Source organism: Sus scrofa, chromosome 13, assembly GCF_000003025.6.
Source record: "Sus scrofa isolate TJ Tabasco breed Duroc chromosome 13, Sscrofa11.1, whole genome shotgun sequence".
Taxonomy (NCBI): Eukaryota; Metazoa; Chordata; class Mammalia; order Artiodactyla; family Suidae; genus Sus; species Sus scrofa.
The window spans coordinates 146,015,910-146,039,734 of record NC_010455.5 but is presented as its reverse complement, the minus strand read 5'-3'; the positions used below and the strand labels follow the sequence as shown (position 1 = coordinate 146,039,734).

General features: G+C 37.7%; 1 protein-coding gene across 6 annotated transcripts in view; it reads left to right on the top strand.

The window, feature by feature from the left end:
• GRAMD1C (GRAM domain containing 1C) overlaps nt 1–23,825 on the top strand; it is a 108,048-nt gene that overhangs the window by 66,051 nt on the left and 18,172 nt on the right. For all 6 annotated transcript variants that reach the window (XM_003132665.6, XM_005670210.3, XM_013982428.2 and 3 more), the window contains 3 exons: nt 3,050–3,182; nt 7,980–8,139; nt 19,124–19,261. In XM_003132665.6, coding sequence (XP_003132713.3) covers nt 3,050–3,182; nt 7,980–8,139; nt 19,124–19,261 — 431 coding nt within the window. The remainder of the gene's footprint in view (nt 1–3,049; nt 3,183–7,979; nt 8,140–19,123; nt 19,262–23,825) is intronic.

Sequence of the window (23,825 nt, the reverse complement as noted above, 5' to 3'; positions counted from 1 at the left end):
TGATGGGAATTCACTTGGAAGAGTGGACATTTTTATTAACCTGGACAAAAAAAGTGCATTTTGTCCAGTAGTAATTGAGATCATAGCAATAAAAATTCCCATTGTGATGCAGCAGAAACAAATCCAACTAGGAACCATGAGGTTGCAGGTTTGAGCCCTGGCCTCACTCAGTGGGTTAAGGATCCAGTGTTGCCGTGAGGTTGTGTAGTTTGCAGACAAGTCTCGGATCTGGCATTGCTGTGGCTCTGGCATAGGCCGGCAGCTGTAACTCAGATTCCACCCCTAGCCTGGGCACCTCCGTATGCTGTAGGTGCGACACCCCCCCCCCAAAAAAAGAAAAAGAATAACAAAGGATAATATAAAATTTTAGAGCAAACATTATGGTAGGTAAAAGGAGCCACTCACTCTTTTCATTTATTTATATGAAATGGAGTCCAGAATCAGTAAATCCATAGAGATAGAAAGTAGATTAGTAGTTTCCAGGGATTGGAAGGAAGGCAGAATGGGCAGTGGCTGCTAATGGGCGCAGGGTTTCTTTTGGGCTGATGGAAATGTTCTAAAATTGAATCGTGATGATGGCTGTGTAACTCAGTAAACCACTGTAAATGGGCGAATTTTACAGTTTACAAAGTATATCTTAATATTGTTGTTAAAAAATTCTGTAGGAAGTGAGTTTTAAAATGGAAATCTTTTGAAGTCTCAATGGGTGTACAAAAATTTTACTCTGTCTAGGTAGTCTTCCTGTTATGCTGATCCTTTTGTATTGTGTCAGCTCAGCATTAATCTTTTATAGTCTTTTTTACATGGTTACACATGCATATTTTATTAGTTTTCTGTAAAGTTAAAATTTTCCATTGCGCTGCTCTCCTTGTGAAGTTTACCAGCCTCTCTCAGGTACTGGAGTTGGGTAGAAAAGCAGTTGACATAATGCAAGGAGCCTAGGATGGTTGTAAAGATGATCTGGTTTCTAGCCTGGGTTTTGCCACCAAGTTGGTGAGCAACCTCAGGCAAATCACTTAACCTTTCTGATCCACAGCTTATTCATTTGTGGAAGGAGGCAGTTAAACTAGATGATCTCCAAGGCCCATATCTAGGCTTTGAAGATAGAAAGAACAATGTTTTTAAATTTTTTAAATTAAAAAATTTTTTAATTTTATTTAAAATATTTTAATTTTTAAAATTTTATTTATTTATTTATTGGCAGTGGTCTACAGTGGCTTGGTGTAGGATCTCAGTTCCCAGACCAGGGATTGAACCCAGGTCATGGCAGTGCAAGTACCAAATCCCAACCATCAGGCTACCAGGGAACTCCCAAGAACAAATATTTTTGAACAATTGCTTTATATACTCTTAACGCCCAACTTTTCTTCTGGTGACTGAGTGCTTTCTAAGAAAAGATGAGACAAGTTCCTTACTCCCTCTTCTTTTTCCCATTCTTCTAAGCTCTGAGAAAAGCCTATCTATCTCAAACCTTTATTTCTTCAGCTCTTCCATCTTCTTTCACTCTTCATTTTCAATCTTTCCTTCACTCTCCTTCCTTTTTTCTTTATTTCTCCGAAACACATCTCCATTCTTAAAATCTTCAAGTACAGGAATTCCTATTGTGGCTCAGCAGGTTAAGAATCTGACATAGTGATTGTGAAGATGCAGGTTCAATCCCTGGCCTTGCTCAGAGGGTTCCGGACCCAGTGTTGCCACAAGCTGGGCATAGGTTGCAGATGTGGCTAGGATCTGACCCCTAGCCAGGGAACTTCCATATGCTGCACGTGTGGCTGTAAAAAGAAAAACAAAAAACTCTCAAGTACAGACACTCAGCTGATTGGTGGTCTAATCTCCAGGAGCCTCAGAATCCTGCCATTCTGCCTGGATAGGAGAGACCAGATAGTAGACCTGAGTATTATTTGGGTGGAGTAGAATAGGGTTGAAAGCCTTTTTTCAGCTTTTCTGTTTCTTTCTCAGGATAATATGGCTTAAGATGTCAGGCTGCTCCTTTATTTTAGATGTGCTTTAAGTCTAAATGTAGCAGTAATTACAGGGGAATACTAATTGCTCAATAAAGCCAAGCACTGGAAATTAGAACCATTGTGCTCCTTTTACATTTAATACATTCCCCCCTGCTTTTTTTTTTTTTTCCATTTCCTGAAAGAGGAAAAGCAGATCCCAAGACATCTATTGTAGTCTTGTCCCTATGACCATTTGAAAGCTCTTGCTTCAACCTTAGGAATTCCTGTTCTAAGGAATGAGAAGAGCAAGCAGGGAGGCATGGAGTGTCTGATACGTGGGCTGTGCTCAGACAGCAGGAGCTTCCTCTTCTGGGAAGGCTGTGCCATCTCAGCTGGGACTGGTCTGAAGGAAGGCGATCTAAGACTGCCTTCTGGTGCTGCCTGGTGCCCAACCCAAACACCTCCCCTGCACCTATCAAAGCTTCTTCATTGTCAACAGCTAAAATTTAAACAATGTTCTTGTGTGTGTGTGTGTGTGTGTGTGTGTGTGTGTGTGTGTGAGTGTGTGTGTGTGTGTGTGTCTTTTTAGGCCTGCACCTGCAGCACATGGAGGTTCCCAGGCCAGGGGTCAAATCAGAGCTGTAGCTGCTAGCTACAGCCACAGCAACACGGGATCCGAGCCACCTCTGTGACCTATACCACAGTTCACAGCAATGCGCCATCCTTAACCCACTGAGTGAGGCCAGGGATGGAACCTGCATCCTCGTGGATACTAGTCAGATTCGTTTCCACTGAGCCACGATGGGAACTCATAAACAATGTTCATTCTGTTAGTTGCTGCTATGACCATTTGACTTGGTTAATTTTTTGATGGTATCTGAAGTTTATAAAATCTTATATGAGCGTATTTTATTTTCAGCAGTAAAGTCAATTTGCATGTGATTTAAGGAGATAGCTTTGTTTTAAGTAAAAGCTTGTTTGTTACATCACAAAAAACTTTTGTTGTCAAAATGCTTTGTAATAGAAAAGGACCTCAGTGAAGAGACTAAATCAGTTGTTTGTATGGAAGTGACCTTGTTTATGTTTCTATGGTGTGTTTCTTACAGAAGCCCAGGAAGAAGCAGCTTCGATAACTGTGGGGAGGGAGATGAAATATTATCCAAGTCAATCAGTTTTACCCATGAATCGATCAGTCGGGTTTCAGAAACAGAGCAAATTGATGGAAATCCACCAAGTGGGGTTAGTGTATATGATACCTATTTTATTTTATTTTATTTTATTTTATTTTATTTTATTTTATTTTTATTTTATTTTATTTTATTTCTGATTCTGTGATGTGTTCATCATAATGAAAGATCAAATAAAAATACAACCTACAGAATGTTTAAAAACTTAAGATGTTGAAGTTCCCGTTATGGCTCAGAAGTTACAAACCCAGTTAGTGTCCATGAGGATATGGGTTCAATCCCTGGCTTCAAGCAATGGATTGAGGTGCAGTAGCAGATGCAGCTCGGATCCCAAGTTGCTGCAGCTGTGGTGTAGGCTGGCCACTGTAGCTTCAATTTGACCCCTATCCTGAAAACTTCCACATTCCACAGGTGTGGCCCTAAGACAGCAAAACCAAAAACAAAAAATTAAGATGTCAAGCTGCTCCTTTATTTGGGAGAAGAGTTTTAAGCCCATAATACCAGAGGTTCTGTAGGGGAATAATGTGTAGCTCTTTTCAGAGCTGGATAGAGCGCAGTTACCAGACAGTTCCCTGAGCATCAATCTGTAAAGGGGATAGACATCATTAAAAATAAAATAAGGTGGAGAGATTTGTAGTTGACAGAATTATTCCCAGAGTAGATAGTGTGTGTAGTTGGGAAGAATCTGTTTTGAAGGGAAGATGATGCCCTGAGCAGCATGCTTGAGTAACAATAGGTGCTTGTTAAGCTGACTGCTAAAGCTGAGACATCCTGGAGTTCCCATCGTGGCTCAGCAGAAATGAATCTGACTAGTATGCATGAGGACACAGATTTGATCCCTGGCCTCACTTAGTGGGTTAAGGATCCGGTGCTGCCATGAGCTGTGGTATAGGTCACAGACATGGCTCGGATCCCATGTTGCTGTGGCTGTGGCATAGGTTAGTGGCTACAGTTCTCATTATACCCCTAGCCTGGGAACCTCCATATGCCATGGATGTGGCCCTAAAAAGACAAAAATAAATAAATAGATAAATAAAACAGACTTATCTAGTTAGTTATCAGGTTTCATAGTTGGTTTCTTTCTTGATTATTTTAAATATTATTATGAGCCCATCAATTTTTTTAATTTCAGTAAATTTCTATCACTTGAAGTCATTATTATTATTATTATTATTTTATACTCAGTTTGTGCCCTCTGCCAATGGGAGCCCTTTCATGTTGGCTCTTTTGTCCTTTTGAAATAATCAGTAATCTTTGATGGTTTCCTTTCTTTTTGGTACAATAACATGTCCCAGACACATTTGTATACTTTCTATCTCAGACTTAGTATCAGCCATTTTCTTAATGAGCCATAGTTCTTAGTGAAAAACGGTCCTTAGAGACCACATTCTGAGCACTGAGAGGTACAGGTTTTTTTTTTTTTTTTTTTTTTTTTTAAATCTTTTTGTCTTTTTTGTTGTTGTTGTTGTTGTTGTTGCTATTTCTTGGGCCGCTCCCGCGGCATGTGGAGGTTCCCAGGCTAGGGGTCGAATCGGAGGCTGTAGCCACCGGCCTACGCCAGAGCCACAGCAACGCGGGATCCGAGCCGCGTCTGCAACCTACACCACAGCTCACGGCAACGCCGGATCGTTAACCCACTGAGCAAGGCCAGGGACCGAACCCGCAACCTCATGGTTCCTAGTCGGATTCGTTAACCACTGCGCCACGACGGGAACTCCAAGAGGTACAGGTTTTATTGTTCTGATTGAGGATGCAAGTTTGGGGCCAGAGCTGAATTTCTTGCCTTAGATCAGAGCATTGGCTTAGTTTCTACCTCTGCCACTTGCTAACTGTATGACCTTTAGTAAATTAACTTAATTACTTAATCTTTCTATGCCTTTGTTCTCTCAACTATACAATGAGGATGATCTCGCAAAGAGATTTTTTTTTTTTTTTTTGGTCTTTTTGCTATTTCTTGGGCCGCTCCTGTGGCATATGGAGGTTCCCAGGCCAGGGGTCCATTCAGAGCTGTAGCCACCGGCCTATGCCAGAGCCACAGCAACGCGGGATCTGAGCCACGTCTGCAACCTACACCACAGCTCATGGCAACGCCGGATCCTTAACCCACTGAGCAAGGGTAGGGACCAAACCCGCAACCTCATGGTTCCTAGTCGGATTCGTTGACCACTGCGCCACGACGGGAACTCCAGAGACTTCTAAATAAAGATTAAATGAATTAATATATGTGGAAGTCCTTTGAAGAGCCCCTAACACATCTTCAGTAATCAGTAACCATAAGGTATTATAATTGAAGCTGAATCAGTGTTGGCCAGATTTGGACCTTTTCTCACTTCTTTCATGGAGCTCTTAGTATCTCCTGTGAATAAATATTGAGGAAACATTGAAATAATGTATTTATATGAAAGGTTATCAAGGTATCATCTTGTTTCAGGCAATTTTCATGCATCTACCTCAGTCTGACTTTGCGTTGTGGATTTCATGTAAAATGTACTCAGCAAGAGACCCTTAGGAGCTTATTGCTGGTGCAGGAGAGGTGATTCTGAATGCTAATCCCTTTGTACATTCTCCCTGAGAAGACCAAACCTCTCCATTTTGGGGTGGTAACAGGACTGAGGATCTCTTACAGTTGCTTCATCCTTTTGCAAAATCTGATTTTGAGGACTGGGTTCTCAGGACTACTGCTGTTTCTTGAGTCCTTCCTACAGCCTCTTCAACAGTGCCTTCTGTGCCTGCTCTTGAGAAAGTTAACTTGATGGTTCTTGCCTCTAGTTTTGTCCCTAAAGGAAGTCATATTTTCTCTAAGGAAAGGGAATGGAATGCAGAGGAATCATTTAATGGTTTAAGATTGATTATACATTCACTGATGTTTAGTATAGATGTTTTCAAGTTATGGAGTATCAGTAATAGAGAAGTTTGGTCCTTTTTTCCCTTTTGCATGTTCAAGAGAAGTACAGTGAGATTCTCAGATGTCATAAATATCATATGTCATTTACTTTCTTTCATTGTTACTTCTAACAGAGTTGGAAATAACATTTTTTTCCAAGAAGAAAATACATTTTTCCTAAGTTATAAAATTCATACTCTTTGTAAAAACTCAGAAAATATAGAAAAGTATACAAGGAAATAAAAATTGTCCAGATGCCAACCATTCAAAGATAGCGACTGTTACTTTTCCTGTAAGTATCTGGCCATGTTCTTTATAGTAGAACTTTATCTTAATTAGAAACAATAGGAGAGGAGTTCCCATCGTAGCTCAGTGGTTAATGAATCCGACTAGGAACCATGGGGTTGCGGGTTTGATCCCTGGCCTCGCTCAGTGGGTTAAGATAAAGGATCCAGCATTGCCATAGGCCATGGTGTAGGTTGCAGACATGGCTGGGATCCCGTGTTACTGTGGCTGTGGTGTAGGCCGGCGGCTATAGCTCCAATTAGACCCCTAGTCTGGGAACCTCCATATGCCTTGGGAGTGGCCTTAGAAAAGCCAAAAAAAAAAAAAAAAAAAAAAAAGAAAAGAAGCAATAGGAGAAATATGTGTGGAAACTTACTTTACCTAGCATCTAAAAAGCCCTGGTCAGCTAAATAAGCATGTTGCTTTGTAGTATGGAACTCTCAACTTAATCAAGTCTCAATTTTAGCAGTAATCTCTGATTGCAAAGTCAGTCCTCTGACTAGGATAGTATAACCCTTTAATAAATTGTGTCTTGAGTCCCAGTTGTTATTCTGCTTTCTGAGCGGCCAATGGAAACCTGTATCCTCCCCGGAGCTGCTTGTGTTGCTCAGTGCTGCTCAAAGATCTCATGGGGCAAGAAGTATAAGGATTTGATTTATGTGCTTTTGCTTTCTTTCATCAACTTACACACAAACAATGCAAGAAAGTACATTGCCATGTAGTTTATATTTTTCACACTGTTCTATTAAACCTAATTATAAAACTGTTCTACTTGAATACTAACATAGCAATAGCATTCATACTTTAACACCTAACATTAAATTTGTTATGGAAATGACATATCTTTATTAAGCCATTCCCAGAAAGTACAGATAGCAGTATACATTGAATATAGTTTAGTTCCTTAACAGCAAAGCCAACTGTGTTCTTGTAAGTTTGCTGTGAAATTTTCCGTTTTAATCTTTTCTCCCTCCCTGTACTCTTATGTGACTTTTCTCTATTTTTCTTTTCCTTTCCAGTTTAGTTACTGGTCTTGAGAGATGGGTGAGTTCTCTTCTTTGAGGTGATGGGGCAGGTGTTGTCTAGGGAAACTAACTGGGTTTGACTCTCTCCTTTGACCACCCCACAGTACTGACTGTTCCATTATTTTTGTCCTTTGTCCCCATTCCCTTTGACTTAATTGATTCACATGTTGTTAACTGTCTGTGAGTTCTTTTTGTATGATATTCTTCCTAAATTTATTGTTCATTAATGTGTAAGAATATGACTTTAGGATGGTCTGTATTATCTGCCAATATTTTGTGGACTAAGTAGTTCCCATTGTGGCTCAGTGGTAATGAACCCAACTAGTATCCATAAGAATGCATGTTCCATCCCTGGCCTTGCTCAGTGGGTTAAGGATCGGGCATTGCGTGAGCTATAGTGTAGGTTATTGACATGGCTTGGATCCTATGGTGCTATAGCTGTGGCGTAGGCCAGCAGCTGCAGTTCTGATTGGACCCCCAGCCTGAGAATTTACATATGCTGCAGGTGCAGGCCTAAAAAGAAAAAAAATAATAATAATAAAATAAAAAAAATTATGGATTGAATTGTAAATGTAATGCAAACATACCAAACAAATTTTTCAAAAATAGATATTTCCAAGTGTCTTTATTAAAGAGCTCACTGTTTGCCTTTTAGGGGTTGGGGAAAGAGGAACCCCAAAGTGAAAAACAGATCAAGAGTCCTTCATTAACTTCAGAAAAGAGGTTAAGTAGAATGCCATCGAAATCACTGGACTTGAATAAAAATGAATATCTTTCTTTGGACAAAAGCAGCACTTCAGATTCTGTTGATGAAGGTAAAGAATTTCTTATAAATTTTAATCAAATTTCTGTTATGTCTTTTAATGTTTACCATTGTACTACGTATATGCAGATTGAGAATTTAGTTACATTAGGTACAATCTCACTCTATAAAAAATCAAATAGGGTGGAAGTTAATAGGAAATAGGGGAAAGGGGCTGGTAATCTAACCCATCATCTCCACTTTACAGAAGCCTGGAATTTGAAAATCTTCATCACATTTAGCTTTTAACATTCCACTCCTTAAGTCAGTGGAGATGGAGCAGGAGCACTGGAAAAGCAGATCTTTTTTTTGTTTGTTTGTTTGTTTTACCCATGACTCTTTTGTAACTGAAATTTATACCTCATAATCTTCCTCACCTGTTTTTCTCCTCCTCAATCCCCTTCTCCTCTGGCAACTACTTGCATATTCTCTGTATCTATGACTTTGTTTCTGTTGAGTTATATTTGTTCAATGTCTTGTTTTTTATATTCCACATATAGGTGAAATCATACAGTATTGGTCTTTCTCTATCTGACTTATTTCACTAAGCATGATACCCTCTAAAACCATCCATGTTGTCAAAAATAGCAAGATTTCTTTCTTTTTTATGGTTGAGTAATATTCTATCATATGTATATAGAATATATCATATATATATATATATGATATCTTCTTTATCCATTTATCTCTCAGTGAACACTTAGGTTGCTTCCATATCTTAGCTATTGTAAATGATGCTGCAGTGAACATGGTGGGGTGGATATGTCTTTTAGAATATGTGTTTTCATTTTCTTCAAATAAATACCCAGGGGTAGAATTGCTGGATTGTATGGTGGTTCTATTTGTAATTTTTTGAGGAACTTATATACTGTTTTCCATAGTGTCTTCACCAATTTACATTCCCACTGACAGAGCTCAAGTGTTCCCTTTTCTCCACATTGTCACCAACACTTGTTATTGGCTATCTTTTTGATAACAACTATGCTGTTAGATGATACCACATTGTGGTTTTGATTTTCATTTCCCTGATGATTAATGATGTTGAGCATTTTTTCATGTGCCTTTTGGCCAACTAAATATCTTCTTTGGAAAAATGTCTACTCAGGTCCTCTGTCCAATTATTTTTTTTTTTTTTTTTTTGCTTTTTAGGGCCACACTCGAGGCATATGGAAGTTCCTAGGCTCAGGATCCAATTGGAACTACAATTACTGACCTACACCACAGACATAGCAATGCGAGATCCAAGCTGCATCTGCAACCTATACCACAGCTCATGGCAATGCTGGATCCTTAACCCACTGAGCAAAGCCAGGGATCAAACTGCATGCTCATTGATCCTAGTTGCGTTTGTTAACTGCTGAGCCATGCCAGGAACGCCCTCTGTCCATTTTTTAATCAGCTGTTTCTTTTTTTGTTTTTTTGCTGTTGAGTTGTATGAGTTCATTATATATTTGGGTATTAATTCCTTATTGGATATATCATTTGTAAATACCTTCTCCCATTAGTAGGCAGCCTTTTCATTTTGATTATAATTTCCTTTGCTGTGCAAAAGCCTTTTAATCTAATATAATTCCATTTGTTTATTTTTGATTTTATTTACCTTGCCAGAGGAGACATATCCAAAAAATAAATAAATAAATACTACTAAGAAAGATGTCAAAGAATATACTGCCTATATTTTCTTTTAGAAGTTTTATGGTTTCAGGTCCTATATTTAAGTCTTTAGTACAGTTTGAATTTTAAAAAACTTTAATAAAAATCTGTATAGTGAAACACTATAATTTTACTAGTTTCTTTAACTATGAGAGAGAGAGAAAGATTTAAGAGTAGAGAATATAGTTAAAATAAAAAGCAGCTGCTTAGAGGAAGCTTTATAGCAAATTGTGTTCTCTTTCTCTAATTTAGAACCAATAACCTGGGGCTTGTCAAGGCATTTTAAGGGATCTTTTTTTTTCTTTTTTGGTTACGCCGAGGCATAAAGTTCCTGGGCCAGAGATGAGATCCAAGCTGAGTTGTGGACCTCCCGCAACACCAAATCCTGTAACCCACTGTGCCAGGCCAGGGATTGAACCTGTGTCCTGGCGCTGCAGAGATGCTGCTGATGCCATTGAGCCACAGGAGGAGCCCCCCCCCCCTTTTTAAGTATTGACATTGATGTCAATGAAGTGAGGAGACGATGGGGAAGAGCAAGGATAGTGACTGACTTCTTTCAAATTTTCAAATTTCAGGAAAGGGAATAATGCCAGTGGACTTCTGCTATACCTGCTTTTGTACCAGCATGTTATATTAATACTATACCAGAATGTTGGTAATGGGGATGTTGTGGTTTGGATCTGTCCGACAGTGTTTGCTAGTCCACTTGCTGTTCAGGTTAGACCTAGTTGGGAACCCCTGAAGGCTGTTTACTATTAGTGAAAACCAAATCCATGAAAACCAGAGCTAAATCCAAGCCATATATAAATCAATTCCAAATCAAGTCCAAATCTAAAGTCAAATCCAAATCCAAAACCATACGAAGGCTAAATCCATGAAAACCAAATCCAAATCAGACCTTGGTTTGGAAACACTAAATTATCTTTTTTTTTCTTTACTTAATTAATTTTATTACATTTATTTTATAGTTGTACAGTGATCATCACAACCCAATTTTATAGCATTTCCATCCGAAACCCTCAATGCATTCCCCCACTACCCACCCTGTTTCATTTGGAAACCATAAGTTTTTCAAAGTCTGTGAGTCAGTATCTGTTCTGCAAAGAAATTCATTGTGTCCTTTTTTTAGATTCCACATGTAAGTGATAGCATTTGATGTTGGTGTCTCACTGTCTGACTGACTTCACTTAGCATGATCATTTCTAGGTCCATCTATGTTGCTGCAATGCCTTATTTCTTTCCTTTTAATGGCTGAGTAGTATTCCATTGTGTATGTGTCCCATATCTTCTTTATCCACTCCTCTGTCAATGGACATTTAGGTTGTTTCCATGTAGCTATTGTATAGAGTGCTGCAATGAACACTGGAGTATATGTATCTTTTCAAGTCATGCTTTTCTCTGGATAGATTCCCAGGAGTGGGATTGCTGCATCAAATTGTAATCCTACTTTTAGTTTTCTCAGACATCTCCATACTGTTTTTACACAGTGGTTGCACCAATTTATATTCCCACCAACAGTATATTAAGGTTCCCTTTTCTCCATACCCTCCCCAAAACTTATTGTTTGTAGATTTTTTGATGATGGCCATTCTGGCTGGTGTAAGGTGGTACCTCATCGTGGTTTTGATTTGCATTTCTCTAAAAATGAGTGATGTCGAACATCTTTTCATGTATTTTTTGGCCATCTGTATGTCTTCTTTGGAGAATTGTCTGTGTAGATCTTCTGCCCATTTTTTGATGGGGTTATTTGTTTTTTTGGTATTGAACTGCAGAAGGTGTTTATACATTTTGGAGATTAATCCCTTGTCAGTGGCTTCATTTGTAAATATTTTCTCCCATTCTGTGGGTTGTCCTTTCGTTTTGTTTAGGGTTTCCTTTGCTGTGCAGAAACTTTTAGGTTTAACTAAGTCCCCTTTGTTTATTTTTGTTTTTACTGACATTACTCTAAGAGGTGGATCTGAGAAGATGTTGCTGTGGTTTGTGTTGGAGAGTATTTAGCCTATGTTTTCCTCTAAGAGTTTTATAGTATCTGGTCTTATATTTAGGTCTTTAATCCATTTTGAGTTTATTTTTGTGTATGGTGTTAGGAAGTGTTCTAATTTCATTCTTGTACATGTGGCTGTCCAGTTTTCCCAGCACCACTTATTGAAGGGGCTGTCTTTTCTCCATTGTATATTCTTGCCTCCTTTGTCATAGATTAGTTGACTGTTTGTGTGTGGGTTTAATTCTGGGCTTTCTATCATGTTCCACTGATCTATAGTTCTGTCTTTGTGCCAGTACCATATAGTACCATTGTAGTATATCTGAAGTCAGGGATCCTGATTCCTCCAGCTCCATTTTTCTTTCTCAGGATGGCTTTGGGTATTCTGGGTCTTTTGTGGAAAACTGAATTATCTTTGATGAAAACTAAATACATACTCTTAAAACATAAATAAAAATAAACAAGTTACTAAAAAAATCAGAGACTGCATTAAGAAGACAGTTGTTGAGGTATCACCTCATACCAGTCAGAATGGCCATCATTAAAAAGTATACAAATAATAAGTGCTGGAGAAGATGTGGAGAAAAGAGAACTCTCCTACACTGTTAATGAGAATGTAAGTTGGTGCAGACCCTGTGGAAAACACTATGGAGATTCCTCAGAAAGCTAAGGCTAGAGTTAGCATATGATCCAGCAATCCCATTCCTGAACTTATATCCAGTCAAAACTATAATTCAAAAAGATACATGCACCCCTGTGTTTACAGCAGCAGTATACACAATAGCCAAGACATGGAAACAAACTAAATGTCCATCAACAGATAAATGGGTTAAGAACATGTGGTACATATGCAAAATGGAATACTGCTCGGCCATAAAAAAGAACAAAATAATGCCATTTGGAGCAATGTGGATGTAACTAGAGATTATTGTACTAAGTGAAACAAGTCAGAAAGAGAAACACAAATAACCGTGTAATATCACTTATATGTAGAATCTAAAATATGACACACATGAACCTATCTATAAAATATAAACAGACTCACAGACATAGAAAACAAACTTGTGGTTGCCAAGGGGGAGGGATTTGGGGGAGGGATGACGTGGGAGATTGGGGTTAGCAGATGAAAGCTATTACACATGGAGAATAATCAACAAGACCCTACTATATAGCATGGAGTACTGTATTCAAAGCCCTATGATAAACCATAATGGAAAAGAATATAAATAAAGAGTGTGTACACACACACACACACACACATATGAATCACTTTGCTGTATAGCAGAAATTAACATAATACTGTAAATCAACAATATTTATTTATTTATTTTTGGCTTTTTGTCTTTTCAGGGCCTCACCCGCAGCATATGGAGGTTCCCAGGCTAGGGGTCTAATCAGAGCTGTAGCCACTGGCCTACGCCAGGGCCGCAGCAATGCAGGATCCAAGCAGCATCTGCGACCTACACCACAGCTCATGGCAACGCCAGATCCTTAACCCACTGAACGAGGCCAGGTATCAGACCCACCGCCTCATGGTTCCTTGTTGGATTCATTTCTGCTGTGCCATGACGGGAACTCCAACAATACTTTAATTAAAAAAATTTCACACCAGAAAAAAAAAAAAAAGGCAGTTGCTTGAAAAGATATTTGAGTGGAAGTCTTTTTTTAAAGGATCAAGCACCATGAATGACTAGACTCTCTTAGTGTCCTTGTCATTCATGCTTTGGTGGAATTAGTTATCCCTTGTCTGGATGAAACTCTAACTGTAGGAAGACCTACCCTGGCACCCAATGGCCAGACACATAAGTGACACCAAAACAAGTATATTTCCCCCCCTTTTTCTCTCTTCCTCTTTTTATAAAAATGGTGCTTAAAAAAAAAATCTTTACATTCTTTTTTGAGTTCCTATAAAATTAACATTAGTGATAATTTACATAAAGGAGAACATTAAAACCCTTTAGAAAGAAGGAAAGAAAGAAAGAAAGAAAGAAAGAAAGAAAGAAAGAAAGAAAGAAAGAAAGAATAATAGCAGTGTCATTTATCTGCTGCATATTAGTCCTAATTCCATTTTGATTCTACTGACGCCCTTTTAAGTTGTTTGACTTTATAGCAGTGAGACCTCACATGTAATGTTCAGCCTTCTTTTTGTGGAGGCTTTCTTTAAGGTGTATGGAATGAATTATTTTTCTTTTAGATTATCATTAGCTAACCAATTAAATATGCCTGTTGCTTTTCCTAAGCTGGTTCCAACATCTCAGGCTTATCATATTAAGTGTGTATTATAATGAATTTGTTTTTTGTTTTCTGAAAATTGTGAGGTTATGAAGATGCTTGAAATGAATGAACTGGGGAGACAATGGGAAAGGTCAAAAGAAGGAAACCATCCCAGGAATTTTGGAAGTATGTTTGTGGATTGAGAGGGATCTAGGGAGATGGCAGATTATTTCCAACTGTCCATCATTTTGTTTAAAATGATAGTATTTTGATGTCCTGTTGTGAGTAGGCTGAGTGAGAAAATAAGAGGATCTCTCTTTTTTTTTCTTTCTACCACCTGTAGACTGTAATCTTTGGGAGGGGGGCTCAGGGCTGTTCTGATGCAGAGATTTCCCTCTAGACCCAGGCCTCCCTGAGAGCAGTCACAAAGCAGAGCATTGAGAACTACCTCACAGAGGGACCTAAAGTCACTCCTATCCCAGCCCCTTGGTGTAGAGTTTAAATGAAGCCCAGACAGGAAAATTTAGCTGAGGATCTGCTTTGACTTTTTTTTGTGTGTGTGGTTTTTACTTGACACTAGGCAGTTTAAAACTCACCAAGATTGAAGGGTACTCTTTTTAGGATGAGAAGATGCTGAGAGTTTCCTAGCAAATATGGATGGGTTGACACAATATATCCATGTCCGCAAGTACAAGAAAGTTATGATTTGGATGGTATAATATTTGTGTTGCTGTCAGGATTTACTTCTCCCACCTGGCCTGCTCTGTCATGTCGTGGATAGTCTGTGAAACATGTACCCCAGGAGACAGGGCCCTGAGTGGAAGCTGGCAAACTGGTGGATGGTGTGAGACCCCTGGCCTCTGTGATGATGACACAAGTTAAATTAGGGATTAGGACTTGATATGACAAGGTTCCCTAACCAAAGTCACCTTGTTGAGAAAATAAGCTAAATCAGGCAAAGATTAGGGAGAGGCACCTCAGAAAAGCAGAACTGGAGTCAATGATCGGTAGCTGACAGAGCAAGGTGAATTAGAGGCAATGCCACTGAAAGTTAAAGAGGAAGCATCAAGTGATACTTATTAATTAATAACCTCTGGGGAAAATCAGAGAAAAAGCCATGAGATAATCTAGCCATGAGACTGAACCAGGTAACCCTGACACAGTTACAGAGTCAGCCTTTTTGAACAACATTCTCAAATTAAAATTGGTCTTTCAGGTGTAAAGAAAGCCTGCAGTCTGAGCCATGAAGACAGTAGATCACCAGTTTTTTAGAAAATGGAAGATAAAGCAAATTGAGTGCCCTTAGTTATCCACTTAAACTGCAAATTACCTGCTTTTCTTTCTTTCCTTCTTTCCTTCCTTCCTTCCTTCCCTCCTTCCCTCCCTCCCTCCCTCCCGCTCTCTCTCTCGCTTGCTCTCTCCCTTTCTTTCTTTCTTTCTTTCTTTCTTTCTTTCTTTCTTTCTTTCTCTCTTTCTTTCTCTCTTTCTTTCTCTCTTTCTTTCTCTCTTTCTTTCTTTCCTTCCTTCCTTCCTTCCTTCCTTCCTTCCTTCTTCTTTTTAGGGCTGCTCCTGCAGCATATGGAGGTTCCCAGACTGGAGGTCAAATCAAAGCTGTAGCCGCTGGCCTACACCACAGCCACAGCAACACCAGATCTAAGCCTCATCTGTGACCTATGCCACAGCTCATGGCAACACTGGCTCCTTAACTCACTGAGCGAGGCCAGGGATTGAACCTGCATCTTCATGGATACTAGTCAGATTCGTTTCTGCCTTGCCATGATGGGAACTCCACCTGCTTTTCTTGTATACCTACCTAGTACATTTTTTATTCACTCTCAAAACATTATCAGCATGTAGTTTCAGTATTACTCGTGTCCATGTCCTTGTCATATTTATCTGTCTCACTTTTCTCACCATTTCCACTGGCCACTTTCAAACTGATATGTTTGAAATACAAGAAATACCAACCTGTTCCTAAGTGGAGCAGTATTTCTTTCCCCATTTAAAATACCACCTACAAGTTTAATATGTTCCAGTGGCATTATTATTGGTGATATTCCTGAGTAGGAGACTTAAAGTACCATGAATCCAGTGAATAATTCCAGGTGGAAATAGTTTATTTCATATCCTTACTTCCTTGAATAAATTTACATACAAAAGGTATTATTATTAATTTCTAGCAGTGATACCGCAAATTATATTTTTATCAGTCATTTTATAGAAAATTTTATCTAATCCTGGGTTTTAATTAAAATGTGAAGATATTGTATTAAAATACTTATATGGGTGTAATTTGTTTCCTTTTTAAATGTGAATAAGAAACTTTTGAAAAATTGTAGTTCCAGGACTCCTTAGAGAAATGGCTACTTCTGGAGCTGGGGTGGGGGATATACAAAATGTACCTGGAGCATCTTGTGGTGCCCGACTATAGAGAAGTGCTCAACCAGAAAAAAAAGAGGCGTGTCAAAAGGATGCAGGAGTCAACCTGAAAGAGCTTCTAATGGCCAAAGAAAAAAAAAAAGAAAAAAAAATGTGAGCAGCAAGATAAATAATGATAGTACTAGATTATAACTAAAGTATAAAATAGCTGTTCATAAGTCCATACTGATACAGATGATTGAATAAATATATAACTGGGGGAGAAAGCACAGTCTTCTTTACAAAATTCCAAATAATGTATGTAGATGCTCCCTGTCTAGGAGCTGGAGCTTAATTCTCACCCACTTTGAGTTGGGGCTGAACTTAGCGACTCATTTCTAACAAATAGAATGTGGAAAGGGAAACATAGTACCTTTTCAGTGGAGAAGCCTGGCAGACACCACCTTAATCAAGGGATCAGGTTGACATCATCATCAGGCATGTTGATGTGTCTACCCCTTGAGTATGAGAAGGGCACTTCATCTCTGTGGTGTCTTCCCCAAAAGCCAAACTACAATCTAATCATGAAAAAAACCTCAGATGAACCCAAATGGAGGGACATTCTGCATAATACCTGACCCGTGCTTTCCAAATGTATAAGGCCATTGAAAAACAAGGAAAAATGAAGACTGTCATAGATTGGAGGAGATTAAGAAGATAACAGTAAATGCAACATGATATTTTGGTATGGATTCATGTACAGAAAAGGGCATTACTGGAAAATATGGGAATAAAGCCTAGCTTAGTTAGTTGTAACTTTAAAACTATTAAAAAATAAAAAGTTTAAAAATATGGTTGTACATTTAAAATGCTGTAGTTAAAAATAGACCCTTAGATATTTTTTAGTGTTTTCAGTAGTCACTTATTCATTCAAAAATAGTTATTTAACACATATTATGTGCCAAACATGTAATATACTTAGGTATCTGAGATTAACATAGCCCCTGCTCACATAGAATTTAGAGTCTAGTGCAGGAGAGAAACAACAAACAAGTTACTAAGCCAATAAAAATATACTCACAAGTCGAGATAAGTTCTGTGAAGGTGATGAGCAGGATTAGTTGCCTATACTTGTTTGCTTTCTTTATGAATATATGAATTATTTTTACAGTGAACATATGTTACTTCTAAGTTAGAAAAAAGCTATTTCTCAAGCCTAATTGGGAAGTTACCTCACAGAACCTTAGCAAATTGCCTAGTTTCAGTGATTCATTTCTGTGCCAGAGGAGCTGTTACTTGAAATTGCAGTGAATAGCTTTTGCCTACACATAGCATTGTTGCAGGGAAAAGAGAAATCAATATCTACCTGCTATCCCTAAATTCTTTTTACCCATAGCAAAATATACAGACACAACCTATTTCATGAGGGAGACAAAGCAATCATGGGGGTAAAGGCGGAGCTGAAGAGTTTTTCTGATTCTTAGACCACTGTCTTAGACTTTAAGATACTGCTTCCCATGGCTTAATGTGGACAGATGCTTGACACAGATAATTCTTAGAGCTTGATTTCTGAAATAGGAGGAGCTTTTGTCACAGTTGTCACTCTGTACTGATGGGCATCATCTTTGAAATAATAAATAATCCAGTCCTAAAGTCATTAAAATTTCACACTGGATTGCTTTTCTCTATTTTCACCAGATTCCTAGCTGTACTTTTTTCTTCTTCCCTTTCTTTTCTTTTGATTCTTCCAAGTTAAGCTCCTTGCTGTGTAAAATAGAGGTTAAGATTTGTGTGCTCTGGGGTTAGAGTGAATTTAAATTCCATTATAGTCACTCACTAGCCATGGAGCTTTGGCAGTTCTCTCAGTGTCTCAGTTTCTTCATCTGTACAGAGGGGATGAAGATGTAGATGGCTGTGAGGATAAGATGAGTGGATACTTATAAGATGCTTAGCATAATGCCTGACATATGGTAAGCACCCCAGAAGCATGGACTACTTTATAGAGTGTTTCCAGGGATATGAGGAGAGGTGAGCAGATGTTGGTTCTTCATTTGCTACTAGGAGTTCTCAACCTCATTATCGCTGTCAGGTTCTTAGAAAAATGTACCATTCCACTGGACTTTATTTAGCTTTGAAGAATAATTTTCAGAAGGATTTCTTTGAATATATGGTGTTGAGAATAGGTTGTGAATACAGTGATTCTTGTCTTTGGGGAGTGAGCTCTAAGGCAAGTTTGAAACATTATTCAGCCTAGAAAGTTAGTGAGTGTATCAGGTATTAGAGCTATTTGTGACAATATTTACTGAATGTATGAGTATTCGGAAATCAGCTTTCTCATTGCTGTCGTAGATGCTATGGGGCTCAGTATTTCCCTTGTCACTTTTGAAATATTCTTTTGAGTGCTTGCTTTGGCTGCACATCTGGTAAAATTGCAGTGATACAGAGATTAGCATGGCCCCTGCACACAGAGGAGGAGGCATAGATTTGTGAAATATTCTTTTGAATGACATATTATGGGGGTTTGATATCATTCAGGTATTTCTATATCTTTTGGGTTTTGATGACCTGAAGTATTGATCGTATGAAGTTTAATTACTGTATATGATGAGGTATAGTTATACATAGTACATATGTATATAATACCAATTTAGAGTTTTAATAGTGTCCTGTAATGTGCTGATCATTATAATCCCATTTAAAAACCATTCTGTCCCCAAAACAAATGAAACCAAAACTTGAAATTACTTTTCCTTGATTTCTTCCTTTTGTTCCATGTTTTTTGTTTCCCCAGAAAATATTCCTGAGAAAGATCTTCGTGGAAGACTTTATATCAACCGTGTTTTTCATATCAGTGCTGAGAGAATGTTTGAATTGCTGTTCACCAGTTCACGCTTCATGCAGAGATTTGCTAATTCTAGGAATATAATAGGTTGGTCCTGTGTCCTTACATAATGATAAATTTGGGGTAATTTTGTTATCCTTAGAGGGCTGAGCCTATATACATTGATTTATGTTGTCAAGGGGAAGAATTAGACAGGTTTTGATTTTATTTTGATGATGTTTAAGCCAGTGTTTAGGTGTTTTGGCTAAATTCACATGTAAATAGTGTAATTTTTCAGTTAGCTCCTACCTACAATTAAATTCAGACACTTTGATGTAGCATTTCATTTGGGTTGAATCCCATTTAAAACAGTTCCATTGTGGAACAATTGGATTCTAGTAGAGTATAAATTGGTGCAATCACTTGTAAAATGGTTTGGTGGTAGTTACTAAAGCTGACTCAACAATTCTACTACTGAGGTATATGCATCCTTCAGAAATGGGTATACGTGTACTCTGAATGACATGTGTGCAATGTTTATATCAGCATTATTTATAATGACCCCCAAACTCAAAACAGCCCAAATATCCACCAGTTATAGAATGAATAAACATGTTTTGTATGTTCATGCAAAAGAATACTATATAGCAATGAAAAAAACCCCAGACTGCTGCTACTTATAACAATAAGAGTAAATCTTACTGATATACTGTAGTATTAAGCAAAATAAGTCAGACACAAAAGAATACATACTATTCTATTATTTCTTTATAATAAAACAGATTCAAAATTAGGTAAAACTTATTTATGAACATAAAATCAGCATAGTAGTTAGCTGCTACGTGGAATTGGGTAAGTAAAGACTGTGAGGGAGCTTCTGGGATGCTGGTAAAGTTCTCTGTGTTGATCTGGCTAGTGGTACACATATGTATTTTCTCTCTGCAAATTCATGGAGATTTGAAATTGCAATGTCTATGGTCTACCTTAATGAAAATACCCAAAAATTTCTAGTTAGGAAATTAGTTATAAAAAATATTTCATTGATTATGTTTTACAAGTTCTATTTTGGTAAACATCTCAAATAAACTTATAGTTAATTAGGGATTGAATCTGTCCTAAAATTTTCAAAGATATTTTATAAACTTTGGGAGCACATGGTTTACCTTGCTATATAAAATTAGAAATAGTAGTAGCAGAGATCCATATAAACTGAGCCACTTGGCATAGTCAAAGAGAAAGTTATTCCGTAGTCAATTTATTTATTGTTTGTTTGTTTTTTTAGAGCTGCACCCCGGCGTATGGAGGTTCCCAGGCCAGGGATCAAATTGGAGCTACAGCTGCCAGCCTACACCACGGCACCACAGACACAGCAACGCAGGATCTACATCACAGTTCATGGCAACACCAGATCCTTAACCCCTTGAGCAAGGCCAGGGATCGATCCTGCAATCTCATGGTTCCTGGTCAGATTCATTTCTGTTGTACCATGACAGGAACTCCTCCATAGTCTATTTAATTTGTAATCTAACAGTCTTATTAACTATTAGATGTTATCCCTTTATTTGAAACTCTTATATAAACATAATTACATATTCAAAGATTATATCATTGATACAGATTCTTTGTACGAAAAATAATGTTGTCTTACGTAGAGTAGCAAAATGATTTCTAGTTGATAGGATTAAGTCTTTTGATTATATTAAGGATGTGGTGTTTCTAAAAATCATTAATTTTTTTGTTCTTCCAGTTTTAACAATGTGAAATACCTGAGGGATGCAAATCTCTCTCTTCACTCAGTAGCTTATATTTAACTTATTATGTCTACTCTGAATCTATTTTGCATTTTCTTGCTATTCAAATCTACCTGGAGAACTTGATATTTCAGAAGAGTTTGATACATTATTTCTCGTAATTTTCTAAGATGATGCCTGTTGATGTTGCATTGCCATTTTTATGGCTAAAAGGCCATAAGGAACTAACATGTTTTGCAGCATTGGTACTAAGTGAAGTTTGTTTTTTGAATCACAGCTGCATTTGATGTCTGATATCATATCTAGCTTCAATGTGAATGACTGTATTTGCTATCTGATGCTATGATGACTTTGGCAAGCAAAAGCTTCTGGCTAATCTCAAGTATAAACAGTTATAGGCATGTTGCTATTAGAATTAGAATTAGTCAGAAGGTTTGCCCCCAAAGAGATATCTGTATATGATTGCACACCATTGCATATCTTCTGAACTTACTACCTAGTAATCAAAGTTGTATTTCTTGAGAATGAATTTCAAAGGCTTCTTTTTAAAAATATTAAGATTTTAACAAAGTATTTAGTATGGTCAGTTATTTGTGATTTAACCTAATTTCAGAGTGAAAATGGCTACTACTGGACCTATTTTTAATAATTAAGATTATTTAAAATTATTAATAATTACATCTTTGTTTACAGTTAGTTGTATGACACTACTTTTGTAATTCAGACCTCAATTTTAAGTCTTTTTATTCAACTTTTTAATTTTGAAAAAATGTAAACCTTCAGAAAATTTGCGTGAATAGTATATTAAAACCTATACCCCTACCTGGATTCACCAGTCTTTTTGATTGAGCTGAAGTGTACATAACATAAAATTTACCATTTTAACTATTTTAAGTGTACAATTCAGTGGCAATAAGTACATTCACATTGTTTTGCAGCCATCATTATTATCCATCTCTAGAACTTTTTCATCTCCCCAAACTGAAACTGCAGCTATCAAACAATAACTCTCCATTTCCCCCCTCCCTAACTCCTGATGACAGCCATTCTACTTTCTGTCTCCATAAATTGACTGCCCTAGGTATCTCATATAAGTGAAATCATACGCTGTTTGTCTCTTTGTGACTGGTTTATTTCATTTAACACAATGTATTCAAGGTTTATCTGTGTTGTAGTATGTGTCAGTGACCTCAGCTGCTGCAGTGACAATGACAGATCCTTACCTTACAACGCCACAAGGGAACTCCCAGAATTCCTTTTTTTTTTTTTTTTTTTTTTTTTTTTTTTTAGGGCTGCACCCATGGCATATGGAGGTTCCCAGGCTAGGGATCCCATTGGAGCTATAGCTGCTGGCCTACACCACAGCTCATGGCAATGCCGGATCCTTAACCCACAGAGCGAGGCCAGGGCTCAAATGTGCGTCCTCATGGATACCAGTCAGATTTGTTTCCGCTGAGCCACGAAGGGAATTCCTCACTCCTTTTTAAGGCTGAATACTATATCATTGTATGTTTATGCCACATTTTGTTTACCTATTCATGTATCAATGAAGTTTTGAATTCTTTCCACTTTTTAGTTATTGTGAATAATGCTGCTGTGAACACTGAGGTATCTGTTTGAGTTCCTGCTTTCAATTCTGTTGAAATTCTCCTTCTACTTCCCTAGAAGTAGAATTGAATCATACAGTAATTCTATTTTTAAGTTTTTGAGGAATTGCCATACTGTTTTTCCATAATGGCTGCATCATATTACATTCCCACCAGCAATGCATAAAGGTTCCAGTTTCTCCACAATTAGCCAACATTCTTATTTTCAGTTTTTTATGATAATAGTTATCTTAATGGGTGTGAAGATTCACCAGTTTTATTATATCAAAGGATTCTTAAATTATTTGTTCTGTAATTCTTGCTTTTAATGACTTCAACTCATTATATCAGAATGGCTTATGTGTCTTTTTATATACTGTTGTCATTTTTTCTTATAATTTCATCCCCAATTTTTAATTTTTATTTATTTTTATTCTTTTTATGGCTGTACCTGTGGTATATGGAAGTTCCTGGGCCAGGGGTCAAATTGGAGCTGCAGCTGCAGGTCTGTGCTACAGCCACAGCAACACTGGATCTGAGCTGCATCTGCCACCTACCCCTCAGCTTGTGGCCATGTTGAATCCTAACCCACTGAGTGAGGCCAGGAAGTGAATCCTCTCATCATGGCCACTATGTTGGGTTCTTAACCTGCTGAGCCACAGTGGGAATTCCCTCCCCAATTTTTTCTATCATGATGAGATTTACTTAGGTATTGAGGGCTTATCTATTCCAAAATATTGCTAATTAGGTGATATTCTGGCACATGATAATCAACCTGTTAGCCAGGTTGGTAACACTGATGAAAATACGAGTGGCATTTATCTTTGTTGGTAGTTACCTTGTTGAATGGCGTGCAGTTTTGATGGTGGAATTCAATCATATCTTTAAATTCTCTTGTGGATTAACAATGAATTATTTGTATAATTTTCTGAAACAGGCTGACATATGACTGAAGTGATTTTTTTAAAAGTGTTTTATTATAAATTTTATATCTTTTTTCTTGTACACCTATGTAAATAATTTTTTACAGCAAATTCAGTATTATAGATTCCATGATTTGGGATGTTCCTTTTTTTAATTTACTTGCAGAATTGTTCTAGATATACAAAAGGCAGCTTTAGGAACTCTCATTAAATCCCTAGGTCTAGCTGTATGAAAGAAGTTGAGTAAAATTGGATATATCTTAAAGCTTTGCTGCATTCCTTCAATGGGGGGTAATGGGTTAGATAAAGGTTCCTATGTTTTAGGATGTTGATGAATAGCAGCCAAAAATACCAATTGCCTAAATCCACTGTGCTAACAGCGTTAGGTGACTTTGTTAGATCTTTGAATAGA